This window comes from Hirundo rustica, chromosome 1 (assembly GCF_015227805.2).
Source record: "Hirundo rustica isolate bHirRus1 chromosome 1, bHirRus1.pri.v3, whole genome shotgun sequence".
NCBI lineage: Eukaryota > Metazoa > Chordata > Aves > Passeriformes > Hirundinidae > Hirundo > Hirundo rustica.
Window position 1 is genome coordinate 135,004,129 of NC_053450.1, and position 13,728 is coordinate 135,017,856.

A 13,728-nucleotide genomic window follows, 5' to 3' on the forward strand; every position below is an offset into this window, starting at 1 on the left:
GGGGCAGTCAGTAAAGAACTTGGTCCATTTTTCTACCCATTCTTATGCAGTAGCCTGCAAATGGAAGAAGAGCAAGCAGCATTCATTCTTTCTGTGTTGTCAGGATTACAACTGCAGAACTAAGCAGAAGGATTTAGAAGAGAAGAGAGGTCTCACCTCCCTGTATGCTGTGTTCCAATAATTAAATTTGTTATTTTCCATATATCCTGTAACATCTACTTCTTCCCCCAGCCAAGTCAGCAAAATCAATGCGCTTCACTGCTTATTAGTATTTATACTTGAATTGTAATAATTAAGTAACAAGCAATAAAGGATTATTAAAAAAAGCCCGCCAAATCAGTAAAAAGAGCTGAATGTAATGGAAGTGCACATTTTTGTTCAAGACTGTGTCATTCCAAAGAAAACCTGTCAATGCCTCTTTGGAGCAGAAACAGCAAGCTCAGTATAGTTTATAAACACTGCATGATTTGGGCCAATTTACCATTAATTCTTAAAGACCTTCTGGTGCTTCACAGAAAACTTCTATATATAGAGACATTCTTGCTTATAGATCTTTTTTACAATTCTCTTCCTCTTTTTTCTCTCTTACTGCTCAGTGGAGCCAACATGCTGATCCAAGATTCAAGTCAGGGGAGCTGTCTCCTGGCTCAAACTAATAGCAGGGGGAGAACGTAGACACAATGCTCTTCTCACCAAAATTACACTGTTATGACTTTTTGGAATAAATGATGTAATTTACCAAATTTATTCCTCATTCTTTCTTTTGAGGCATTTATCCATCACTCTTTCATATATGGAACTCAAAAGCAAGGTAAGAGAACACACCAAAGAATATAAAAATCAGAGGACTTTACAGATACACAAATCAAAAAACTATCAGATGAAGAAAGCTGATGTCCATCTGACTGCAAAAAATATCAGAGAAGTTCAAGATTTCAGCAGAGCAGGAGAGATAAATTCTGCTGGAGAGAAGCATCTTAATACTTTGCAGTAACTTTGATTTATCTCAGGCAGCATTTTAGGACTTGCCAATGGAGGCCAGAGGGGGGTTATCATGAGCAAATTTAACAGCAAATGGTATGCTCATTAAATCCATATTTAAAGACACATTCAACATTAAACAACATTGTTTTGTAACTTAATTTGGTTTACTTCTGAATCAGACTGAAAGTGTCACTTTCAGCAAGGGGATTGCCCAGATGGGCAGCTATTGCAGAGAAGCCACTGAAGAACAGCTCTTCTAGACTATCCCCCTTGCACAATCAGGTCACTGCAGGTAGGGCTGGTTTGCCCAGAAAAGAGATGTCCTGTTGTCTTCAAAGACATCAATTATTCGATGTGACAGCTTGCTGGAACCAGGCAGCACGAATGGATCTGCTTCCACGGTCTAGATACATGATGACTCTGAGTAACACATTGCTTCCATATTTTAAAGCTAGACTTTATTATTTAAAATTGATCTGTAGTGAAATCCAGGGAATTGTATGTCCCTCTGGCTTCCACGTGTGACTGCGCATGCTGACAATCCCATGCTGCTCCAGCTCAAGCAAATGGCAAACTTCCCACTGGCCTTTGGGAGGCAGGAGTGCCCCACAGCACCACCTGCTCTAGGGAGAGATGCAGGGGACTCTTGCTATCACCAAGAAGAAAGGGGACAACCTCCCCTCCTGTCATCTGGCTGCGAGGGGAGTTCTCTTGCTGGCAGCCCAGCACAGAGCTTGGCTCTCTGGGAGGATGTATAATGCTGCTTGCTTCAGGTTTAACTTCCCAAGCTGACCATTTCAGAGCCTTCCAGATCACCACTGCTGCAGGGACTTCTGCTGACCTTAACTGCATGTTCTTTCTATCACTGACCAAAATAGTTCTAGTAAATGACTGTCAGATGAGTGTGCTGCAGCCAGCAGCTTCCCCCAAGGACAGTCATAAAGCCTAAATATACTTGTGTTTAAATATATGGTAGCTATGGTGGTTTATTTCCATAAATTACTTTTACATGTGAGCTTTTGGTGGAAAATTCTTCCATTGATCAAATGCTGTTTGCTTTTCATTTTGTTTCTTTTAACTAGCAATAAGATCTCCCTCAAGCGGGGAACCAAAACAGTGTTATTGACAACATGAATTATTTCCATCCAAGAGGTTTGACAAGTAAGAGTATTTAATAAGAAAGAGAGCAAATTAAACATAATTCCATTATATGAATTTATTTTTAGTCATAAGATAATCTTCCCTGGACAAAAAAAAGCACTTTGGAAAGAAAGGTACTTGTAACTGTACTGCTCTAATGGTATAGATGTTTCAAATAAGTATTTCTTAATGAGAAATGCTTTTCTTTCAGCATGGATCTCTTTTGTGCTGTCTAGGATGTCTCATAAGATTGCCTGCTAAGGCAGAGATTCACGGTTAAACAGAGATATACGTGTCAAAAGGAATGAGGCAGGTTGTGATCAGACAGTGTAGGACAGCAAAGGATATTCAAAACATACTAAAAGTGCTTCTAGAAGTAATTGATTTAGACACTGCAAATGGCAGCGTTATTATGAAGAGTTAATCAAGGGCAAGTTTGTGAAAAGAGCTTCCTAAAGCATGTTATGACATAAACTGTAGCTTTTCATTCTACCAGCTGAAAGCTGCTTATCAGATTTCTTCTTCCAACTGAAAATCACCTCTAATCTGCATCAGGAAGGGAAATTTGACTGGAGAGGGATAGGATTTTTGGTTTTACTTTTGTTCATTTTCTAAAAAGCTAAAAGCTGAAATGGAAGTTGAAAATTCCTTCCTGAATATTGGTGGAGCTTACTCTCCTCCTCACCTTCCCCCCAGTACGCATGGGTTTAAAAATTCACAGTATTTAAGTTAATATTACAATTTTGTTTTCAGGGTTGCTAGGCAACTGCAAAAAATAAACGTCCCTGCTCTGAGAGCCCATACCTTCATTATTCTTCTGCTCTTTACAGAATTTGTTACACAGCCCTTCCAGGGCTAAATCCTGCTCCTGTTCTAGCAGTACCACCATTATTTCCTTAACTAAAAGGGAAATGCTTTTACCATCATACCTTGAAGATTTGGCAAGGAAATCTACGAGTTCAATTTATTATCGTGCCTGAGAAACTCTGTGAGTTTTTCCATCTCTTCTCATTTTTCCCCTTAAATCACCTGTCAAGTATTTAACAAAAGAACGTACCAGTTTTCATTATTTAATAATCCCAATTATATCTGGGCAGAAGGCAGGGCGCTTTGTACACAGAACTGCTTGCATTGCTTTGGTCCCCGCAGTATTTCCTTCCAGAATGCCAGAACACAAGTGACTTCTAAAGAAAATGACTTCCATACATAATTACTGGTTAATTTCAAAAGGAGAAGCTTAGTGATGCCTGTTGGACCACCATCCCTAGTTACTGGTATATGTGAGAGATACTGCCTTTAGAACTTACTTTACCATGTTATTAATCATATTCAGTCAATTATATATAATTATTAGAACAAGTAATAAATAAAAGCACAAGCACAAAACACTGCAAGCCTTTTCCTTCCTTTAGCCTCACAAGACACTCACATTCAGTTTCTATTTTTCAAACTGGGAGTGGAAGCAAAGGCACACTGGGATTTGCTCCAACATTGCAGTGCTGCAGAGGGAGGGGTTCCCAGGTCCTCAGCCTCCTTCCAGCCCTATCCAGGCACTACCCACTTCTGCCTGGATTCCCACCAATCTCCAGGTCCTCTTCAACTGAGTCAGTTCCACAAACACAAAAGGTCTTCTCTCCACCTCTGAAGTTTTGATGCCTGCCTCTTCCCACCATCTCCTGCCATGGCTTCTATAGGTGGAGCTACAAGGCTATCTACACGATACTACATTATTAAAAGCTGCTCCCAGAAGCCAGGGATTTGTTTCCAGTTTTAGTTCCTTGACTACATATTAGTAGATTATTTGCACAAAGATCACTTCACTTTGGCACCAACCTGATTCCTTCAATGCTCCCTTAAGCATCACCATCACCTTAAGCATCACCCCTCATCCGCTTTGCTCTAAATGCAGCTCAAATGGTGTATGAGGTGGGCAGAGGATTAAACAATCCATCCATTCCCTTTCACATGTATAAGCCATAACATCCATTTTGATAACACACACTCATAAATAAGCACAACTGCCTCCTATGATCCTCTCCAGAGGAATCATGAGAGTGAGAACAAACCTCAGTGAGCTACACCTGAAGCATCAGAGGAACAGCTTCTTTTCCTTTCAATGCTGAGGTCTGTCTAATACTCTGAAATGGTATCTCCACCTATTATACAGACATTGTATGTGGTAAAAAGCTGGGTTTGGTAGCTGCCATTTCTATGGCAACACACAAAGTATGAAATTTTTTGAAAGTAGTTGAGAACCTGTATGCTTTAGTATATTTAGTCTTAAGAATAATTTAAGCTTTCCAGCTGAGATTAAAAAGGAAGTCAAGGAATTTTTAAACTACAGAAATAGCTTAACCTTGAACTTCTGTAAAGTTTGCAAACTTTTGCAAACCAATCTCCGTATCACCACTGAATCTCAGGGTCTAGAACCACGTGTTCTGGATCTGACTATACTAAGCTCAAACCTTTGGGAGCGAGGAATGTGATTTCCTGGACACGTCCATTTCTCACGCATAGAAAACCCACTAAAACTCACGGAGAAGTGTACGAGGTCCCAGGCCGTGTGTGCAGCTGCATGCACTCCAAATGCAGATCATCTCTCCAAGGTCAGGCACAAACTCACACCCAGTTTCAGATCAAGAGATGGGTTGTGAATATTTCTGTTAAATTTTTAATTTCCGTCAGTCACGCAGGGTTACGAATGTGGTGGCAGTCGGAAATTAATCAAATTCACAACAAAAAAGTAATGTTTTCTTTTTAAGCTATAAGACAATATTTTCTTTGGGTGGATTATCACTGCTACCACATGGGAAGCTTAAATCTGAGACTTTTATAAATCATCTTATCTGCGAACAGCGCACAATGAAGTAGACAGGTAGATGTACAGTAATCTGCTTACGTGTTCTGCCTGACAGTAGCTGTCCCTCTCTCCCTATAAACACTATGAACAAAAAACAAGCAGCATTTCACCTCTACGAAATTGTAGTCAAGTTTAAGTAGGCACCAACACTGCTTACACATAAGTATATCCTCATGACTTGTTCTGAGCACAGAAAACATTACCTTGATTTTGCTGAGGAATCTGGAAATTCTGGTTCTACAAAAATCAATACGAATTTTACCACTGATGGCAGAATGTCACCCAGAGAAAACAAGTACCAGAGTTTTAAATGCATTTAGAAATCTATTATGGCATTAAAGGCAGTCAGAAAGCACCAACCAAGAGCAGAGTACATAAAGTATTGTTTTTGAAGTTACAAAGAGTTTCCCAAGATCCTTTTCTCCGTATTCTGCCATCACTTTACATGAACACATGGCTGAAATTCCAGGCATTGGGGAAATATCCTCCACTGCAAAGAAGCCAGTCATTTAAAAACAACAAGGTTACCTCAAAGATGTACAACCAAGTGTCTGGGGAGAAGGAAGAACAGAGACACAGTATTCCAAACTTCATTTACATGTAGTGCACAAGAAATAACATATTTTAAGGATGATGAACAAAACGGCTAAGGTTTAACCCTTCCACTCCAGAGTCCTTTGCAACACAACTGAAATGAGTGTTGAAAATATTTTCCTATTATTTGATGGGAATAATTAACCTTGCAGCTGCATCATATTAATAAATCTCATTTTCATATTATGCACACTGGAATATTTGGTAGAATTCTGAAGTCCTTCATACAGGTCCAGATGCGGATCTGGAGCTCTAGGTGCAACGTAATACCTTCATACCACATGGAAGGAAACTGAGGACTTAAAATGGAGAATGCTGGACTTACACTTCTGCTCACTGAATCCAATGAAAACCAGACACCTTAACATAAAACATAAACCATTTAAATGGGGGCTGAGGAGCATACAGCTGAGCAAGTGCTGTGTTATTCAGTCCAGCTGCTGGGAGCTGGAGATGACACAGGAGGCAGAAAGTTTCATTTCTGCTGGGATCTGTGGTATTTCTGACTGAGAAGGACAAGGCTAGAAAGAAGTTTTGAACAGAAATTTGGTGTCCAAGAATAGAGAGATTAATTATACTGCTGTAAATCCTACTGACATCAAGGCAAATATACAAGGAAGAAGTCATGATCCCAACCATCTGCTTACGGATAAAGAAAAAATTATTTTTTCAACTCCCTCAGATTTTAAGAAATCCAACACCACACTTGTTAAGACAAAAATCAAAACCCTAACCCCTGTTTCTATGTCAAAACCTTTTAAGTGCATACTGTGAAATAAAGCCACTGTCCCACAGTAGTGTTAAACACAAGACGTGGGTATGCCTGCAGCATGGAGTGATTAAGTTGCATTTCAGCATGTAATGTCTCCATAACATCAAGGCATCTGTGTTTATTATTGCAAACACTCAGAAATGCTGCAGGAAACGGTGGTGGACCAACACAAGAACAAGGTTACGTGTATTCGCTTACCCTTAAAACATCTCCAGGGCACTGACAGCTGATCTTCATTTTATTAATTATTCAAAATGGTATTATTGCTTTAATTGCTTGCTGTGCACACAAGGCAGTAGGTTTGTTTCACAATGAAAAATCTCATTTGGAACAGTATGAAATAGATGCAGCAGATTGTCTTGTTTTGATGTCAGCCTGTTTATTCTGGCTGCTCGTTTCATCAGCGTCAGTGAAGCCACTCTCAGCCTAAAGCAGACTTAAGCTGCTTCTCCTGCTCCTCTCCCAAGGATAGAGAGCATGGTCATAAAAATACAGATTGTTTATGGTAAACAACCTAAAAAGCCCTTAGTTATTTTTGGCTGCTGTAAATGCAAATACGCCTCTTTTTTATGGAAACTAGGAAAATCTCTGCACTTCCAGTCAGATGTCTCTGAGTTCATATCAGTTCATCACATGAGCTCAGCAAAACGTACGAGATACTAAGGATTAAAATACCTTCGTATTAGTTCTGTCACTCCTCCATGTCCTCTGAAAGTGAAAAGTACTTCTGCTTTTTAGAGCAGAAATTGTGTTTCGTGCAGTAATGATGACAACCACATGGACTCTAAACGAAAAACAATGGCTTGCAAGTGTCCGCTGTACTGCTAATCCATGAGAGAGAAGTGCTGTAAGTGCCTGGTAAGGTAGTCACAGTTTTCCACCTGTGGCCTTTACTCACTGTTCAGATAAAAGCATGAAAATTTAAGCCACTGGAAATGTGTTGAGGAGAGACCAAAACATAACCAGCACTGAAAAAAGCAGCCATGAAATGAAAGACAAAATCAGAATAATAAAGTTAGAGGTCCTGTCCTGACAAGGCACAGATCTGGCAGTGCAAATAGGTTACAACAACTTATCTGCCAGCTAAGGATTTCTCCAGTATGGAGCCATCCCAGTCATTATCCATCCATCTCCCTTTCACAGTCCAAGCACAACAGGGATGTGGAATGACAGGATACCACCATGTTCATTCTACATATAGCTAGTTTGCCAGCCCTTAGGGTGTTAAAGTAGCTTGCACAAGATAGTGCTGCTGCTCCAGTTATTAAATTAAGCTACTCTAATTTAAATTGGTTGGGATGTGGCCAAAATTCCACTAGAACTGGCATGCTGCAGTCAGGCCTTAAAATGCATCTTTGTCCAACATCTCTGGTTGAACAGAAAGATGCTTACTTCAGCTGAAGTGTGAGCTGGAGCCTGAGCATATCGTCTTCAATACCTTGCTCTCCACAGCTTTGTGAAGCTAAGTGGCCTGACAAAGATGCATTTTGTTTAGCATTTCTCATGCCTTCTTCTCCCAATAGCACAAGTGCTGCAGCAGTTTACCCTGAATCAAACAAGGCTGGACTTGTCTGAAGATTGGGAGCCTCAAGCCTGCAACACTAATTAACTAACCCATATTGATCTATACTAATATGTATACTGCACACAATAGGGTAACTAGCTCTTTATATACAAAATTAAAAACCATATTCCATAATAAGAGAGAACTTTTGTGACCTCACTGCAGGGGCATGGAAATTTGGCCATAAATGAGAAGGCTCTATAATCAAAATCAGAACCATCTACTTGCAATGAGTAATGAGTAACTAGTAATGAGGAAGGCTGCAGCTCTAGCACAGCTGACAGGAAGGACTGGGGAAGGACTCTTTCTTAGGGGAAAGTAAGCTCCATCTTCCCCCTTTTTAACAAGGGAAAATAGTATTCAGTTTCAGGAAGAATGTAGTGAAACTTATTGCCAGGTCAGCACAAGAGCAGTGTCATTTCCACAGTTACAGGAAAAGCCAAATCCATTCATTGCACTCTTGTTTCCACTATTTTACTTTATATCATATTCAAATTTACTCTTCACTAAATCTGACTGCTTTAGCCTCAAATACTGACAACTTCTGACAGAAGATTCATAGGCATGCTATTTGAAAATACATCATTTTTTTCAGCAAACAAAGGCAGGTAATAAACAAAAACATTATTTTCCCCTTTCAACTCTCTCTTCCTCCCTTCCTCCAACACGCTGCTTTCACGCTTGTTCCTCTACTTCTAGGTGTAACCATCAGCTGACTCAAAACATTTGCTTGCACGACAAACCCCCACTGACTGTCTATACAGACCCACATTTCTGGCTCCCTTTTCTCTCTACCTTTCATACCTTCCATTCTCCTTCTTAACAACCATGTGGTACATACTTCAGAAGGCACAGTACAATAACTGAAGAGGGATCACTAAGACAAGACTTATGCATTCCTTCACGCTTTAAAATCTGAAGCTGTGAAGGCCGCCAATGATTGTACCAGCTAGCAACAAAATAAAGAAAATAATAATTAAAAAAAAGCCTAAAACATATATTTCTGGGAAAACTCCTGTTCACAATGGCAGACATGAATCTGTAATACACAAATTTGAGAGCATTTTACAAATGTTACTAATTAGTTATTCTGTCCTTTCAAAATATTTCATGAATTTTTCTTTTATGAAATTCATTTAAATCACTTACATGTATTTTCCTGACAGTATTAGTAAATCTCAGAGTGATTTACAAAAGAAGTCAGTACTGTATTTCCTATCTGGCCGGCAGGAAACAGAGCCGGAGCCAAGAGGGGGACCCAAGGTCAGACAGCTGGCTGCTGGCAAAGATAAGGCAAGTTTCCATTTCTACACACTTCCAATTCAATGCTGTAGTGAATACATCTCTCTTCTTCTCAGTCTGTGGGTGAAATGCAGTTCTCTCAAGTTTTGAAATAAAATATTTAATAACTGAAGAATGGCACATTTACAAAATTTTTTGTTTAAAATTGGCACGCAATGCTATGTCAAGTATATTTGCATACATACCATATATTACTTGATCAGTAAACTCAATTGTCTCTTCTCTTAGACAGAACACAAAAGCCATCTAGGGAGCCACAATGAGATGATACCTACCAAATTTTTGGTCAAACCTCCATGCTGGAACGTGTGCATTGTGTTTCAAGTTGCTGTCTGCTGGCAGAGGCACTGTTACATAGATGGGGCCGTTGACGGGGACGGGGGTCCCATCGCTGCTGAGGAGGTGGACGCTGACGGCAGTGACAGGGGTGAGGTCATACCTGGTGCTGTTTCCTAACGAGAGAGTCAATGAACACTGTGACTACAGAATGTACAGAACTGAAGGGATACCTGTGTGGTTCAACACCGCAGTACGGCATCCACGTAATTCTCAAGGGATGGTAGCAGCAATTTCCTTCCTGCCTTACAAAAGAACTTTTAACCAACCAACCAACCAACCAACCAGCCAGCCAACAAACAACCCTCCCCCATCCAAAAAAAACCCAAACCCAAGCCACAAAATTGAAGGAAGATGTATAAGGTCTATTTTTCACCTAATTTTGAAAAAATGTGAAGACAAAAAAACTACTGTGTAAAGATCTCCTGCATGTATTTTTTCATGTTAATTCATCTTAAATAAGCCTGTATGAGTAACACATGACAAAAAAAAAAAAAAAAAAAAAAAAAAAGTCTTACTAGTCTTTATTATAACCTCAAATGCCCATATTGTTAACTAACAAACACCAAAATAAACAGTGGCACCTCACAAATGATCAGTCACATGTTTAAGAATGCCAAGTTGCATTTCCTTTGGCCTTTCACTGAAAAGAACCATGCTAAATGGATTATTAGCATATGCAATGTTATCTTCTTATCTAAGACAGTAATTATTCTTTCTGTTTAAACTGGATGCCAATGAATGTTACTTCATGACAGCATACTTCCAAAAAGCATTATAATCCTTCAACTAAATGAATCAATGACAGGGATCAATATCCCAGATATATGTAAACAGGTGAAAAAAAACCCTCTTGAGTTTTAAAACCACGATGTGGAGCTCAAAGCAATAGCCCGAGGAGTTCAAATTGGAAGGGATGGAGCTTGCAGTTTTGCAGGGGGCTTGACCCCCAGGCCCAGGCAGCTGCTGAGATCACCATCCCCGCTGCCTCCGCCGTGCTGGCTCCGGGCTCTGCAGCTGCTCCTCCTGCCAGGGGCGATCGGGGAGAGGGAAGAGGGATGCCTGGCTGGCAGGAATGGGGTACTGCCCCCACTGTAAGCCTGGTGCCCTGCACTGCACACTGCCTGGGAGGGCATAGTCACACCCAGCAGTGGTGGCACACCACGTGGCCTGAGGGTATCCCGAGGTATCCCCGTGACAGTGCTCAGTAGGACGAGCACACCTGAGGGAATGGCGGGAAAGCATTGAGACATGTACGATTTCTCCTAATTCTAGTTAAATCTTAAAGAATGGCCTTTATTAAATTTGATGCCTCTGAGTAACAGCTCACCAAATAAAGACATCACCAGGAAAGGGGTTGGGGAAGTGGTAAAGCAAAGGGGAAAAAAGGTGACAAAACTTCACTGAATTTTAAATTCCTTGGATTTTTCAAGGCTGGCAAACTGAAGAAATGGAAAATAACCAGAAGTAATGTGGCTCATTTATGAAAGCATCTAGTCTGATGCAGACTTTGCCCAGTTTCCAGGTGCGTGTCAGTGCTGCGCAGCGGATGTGCAAGGAACACACGCCCTGCCTTCACTGACTGCGAACGGAGGGGCAGAAGCTGACCTTACAGAGGGACTAAAGTACTGAGAAAACAGGCACTCTAAAGGTGGCCATGGAGGAGAGAGAGCCAACAGACCAAAAACCAGACAAGTAAGCTCTGAAAACTCAGCTAGAGCATAGGGAAAGGTTGCCTTGCATCTGTAAATATAGGCCCCAATGCTGTGCAATATTGTCCTCTTAACACCTGAGAATACAAAACAGTGAGACAGAGGAAGGAATTGGAGGAAGGAAAAGTTGTTTCTTTATTCCTGAGCATTCGATACACTGCCTCTGCCATGCACCTGTAACTTCTGTCAGATTGATGCCTGACCCCAGGACTTGGGCCACTAAGGTTCTCAGGCTGGTATCTGAGAAAATCCTCCTGCCAAATACCATATCCTGAAAACATTCTTGTGTGTACAAATTCCAAATGAAAAATGGTATAACTTCAGATTTTAGATTAATATAAAGGATTAAACAATGTTTTTATATTTTGTATCTTTTTAGACATTGAAAGTTTTGAATTTTTCTTTTATTACTTTCTTGATATAGCATGTATCTGTAAAAATTACTTTTCAGTCCCAGAAAAGGCATTCTGATGGTGAAATGCAATTTTTAATTAAGATGCACTAATATTTTGCTCAGCACTGGACGGAACAATTTACATTAGAAGATGAAGGAATTTCTGAAATCCACTGACCTCTAGCAAGAAGAAATAATTCTCCAGTTTTCCACCTTGTACAGTATGTTAATGCTCACTAAAAAGACAAAATATTTCTTTTTTTTGTTGTGAAGGCAAATTAAAATCAATGGTTATGAAACTCTCGCATCCTATAAAACTGATAAGCACACACACAGATTAAATGGGAATGGACTTCGATAAATGTCAGCTTTCATTTATTTCTTGTCATTTTTGACATCTGGTGACCTGTAAAGCACTTTAAAAATAATCAGATAAAATTCAGTGTCAGTTCAGACATGATGCTTTATAAAGAAACAGGCAGCCACGAAAAACAAGAGGAGTAATGGTTATCAGCAGCTTGGTCCATCGAGGCAGATGATGGCAAGTTTTGTTTAGCTGGCTTAAAAGGACAAGGTTTTGTGAAACCATCCTCCTGCTCTCAAACTGGTGATTAATGTAAACAATAAGCTAACACTATACAGGCTTGTCACTACTTGCAGTAGAATTCTTCAATTTTTTTATGTTTACAACATGCTGATTCATGCAATGAATTTTCACTGATCTGCATTACTAATTCAACACCCAGTTGGGATTTTATGAAGAATGCTGAACTCATAGAGAATAGGTTTTAGCTAAAACTACTATAAAGCCACTCTGGACAAATACTGAGGGACCTAAATGAAGGGACCTCACCGAAACGCTACAGACACGTAAATAAACTGTGAAAGAACAGAGAAATAATTGTGGGGGAAGGAGAGGAGGGAGAGAGGGAAGAGACAGTGTTCTGTGGAATTCCAAAATTTCCCATGCAAATCAACGCTGAGTTTTTTTAGAATTCTAAAATTTGTAAATATTATTTTTCTCTTGAGAACTAAAATAACAAAAAAATCTCCAGCAGGTGTTGACCTAATATTTATGCTTTCAAAAGTTTTCCAGGCCAAGTCTTCACCAAGTCACTTGTAGGTGCAGAAAAGGATGTCAATCAAACTTAAGGATTTTAAAGTTTCATGTTTCCACATCAGGAGAGGCTTCTACTAGACACAGAGGACATTTCAATTCTACTATACTGCACAATAACAAACACTGCATTTGTAGTATGTTATACCATACTGAACACTACAGTATTTTGAAAACAAAGCTCAGTCTCTTAAACACCATTTCTTTGCCAGTCATTTTGATCTTTTACGACACAGTTTTACCTGAAAACTGAAAGTCAAAGCCAGGGTCCCTGTGCTCAAGCAGAAAAGTTTCTGTCATGCAAGAATACAGAAGACTAAAAAACCTAAGGCTGCATTAATCTGTTCTAGAGGGGGCTAGGAGTTAAAATAGGAGAAAGAGAATACCCTGGTTGTGCAGTTCCCATGAGATGGGATCATCTGAAGCCTTGGCAAGACCTGTGATCACTAAATAAATGCAAGAATGGGAAGCCAGGTTGCTGAGTACTTAGGAAAGATTTGGGGAAGAACAATCCCACACACATTGCCAGCAGTTTGTTCAGTTGGTTTACAGATAAAAAGAAAGGAGATGAGGAAGTAGACAAATAAGGGAGATCAAATGCATTCCCTCATTTTAAAAAAGATAAAAAGGTTTTGATCATGTCTGAGTAAGAAAAGTCAGAGAAAATGGAAGGTTGAAGATGAGAATAGGAAAATGACAGGGAGACAGAATGAGATAGGATGAGAAGGACTCACTGGAGCAGACAGAAGGAATGGAGTAAGGTTGCAGACACATTTCTTGTTGTAATAGAAAAGGAGATGTGCAGATTTCTACAAAGGGAAGAAGGGGAAGCTAGCAAGCTACCGTTTACACACATGACCCAGCATCCAAAGTCACTTAGATCAACACATCACAAGTAAATGCATCCTGAGAAACAGCAGGGAGAGACCTCAAGGGGATATTTAGGCTGCTTC

At 39.9% G+C, this 13,728-nt stretch overlaps 1 protein-coding gene across 2 annotated transcripts in view; it reads right to left on the reverse strand.

Moving 5' to 3' along the window:
* FAM171A1 (family with sequence similarity 171 member A1) overlaps window positions 1–13,728 on the reverse strand; it is an 86,224-nt gene that overhangs the window by 11,490 nt on the left and 61,006 nt on the right. For both annotated transcript variants that reach the window (XM_040079788.2, XM_040079798.2), the window contains one exon: window positions 9,492–9,668. In XM_040079788.2, coding sequence (XP_039935722.1) covers window positions 9,492–9,668 — 177 coding nt within the window. The remainder of the gene's footprint in view (window positions 1–9,491; window positions 9,669–13,728) is intronic.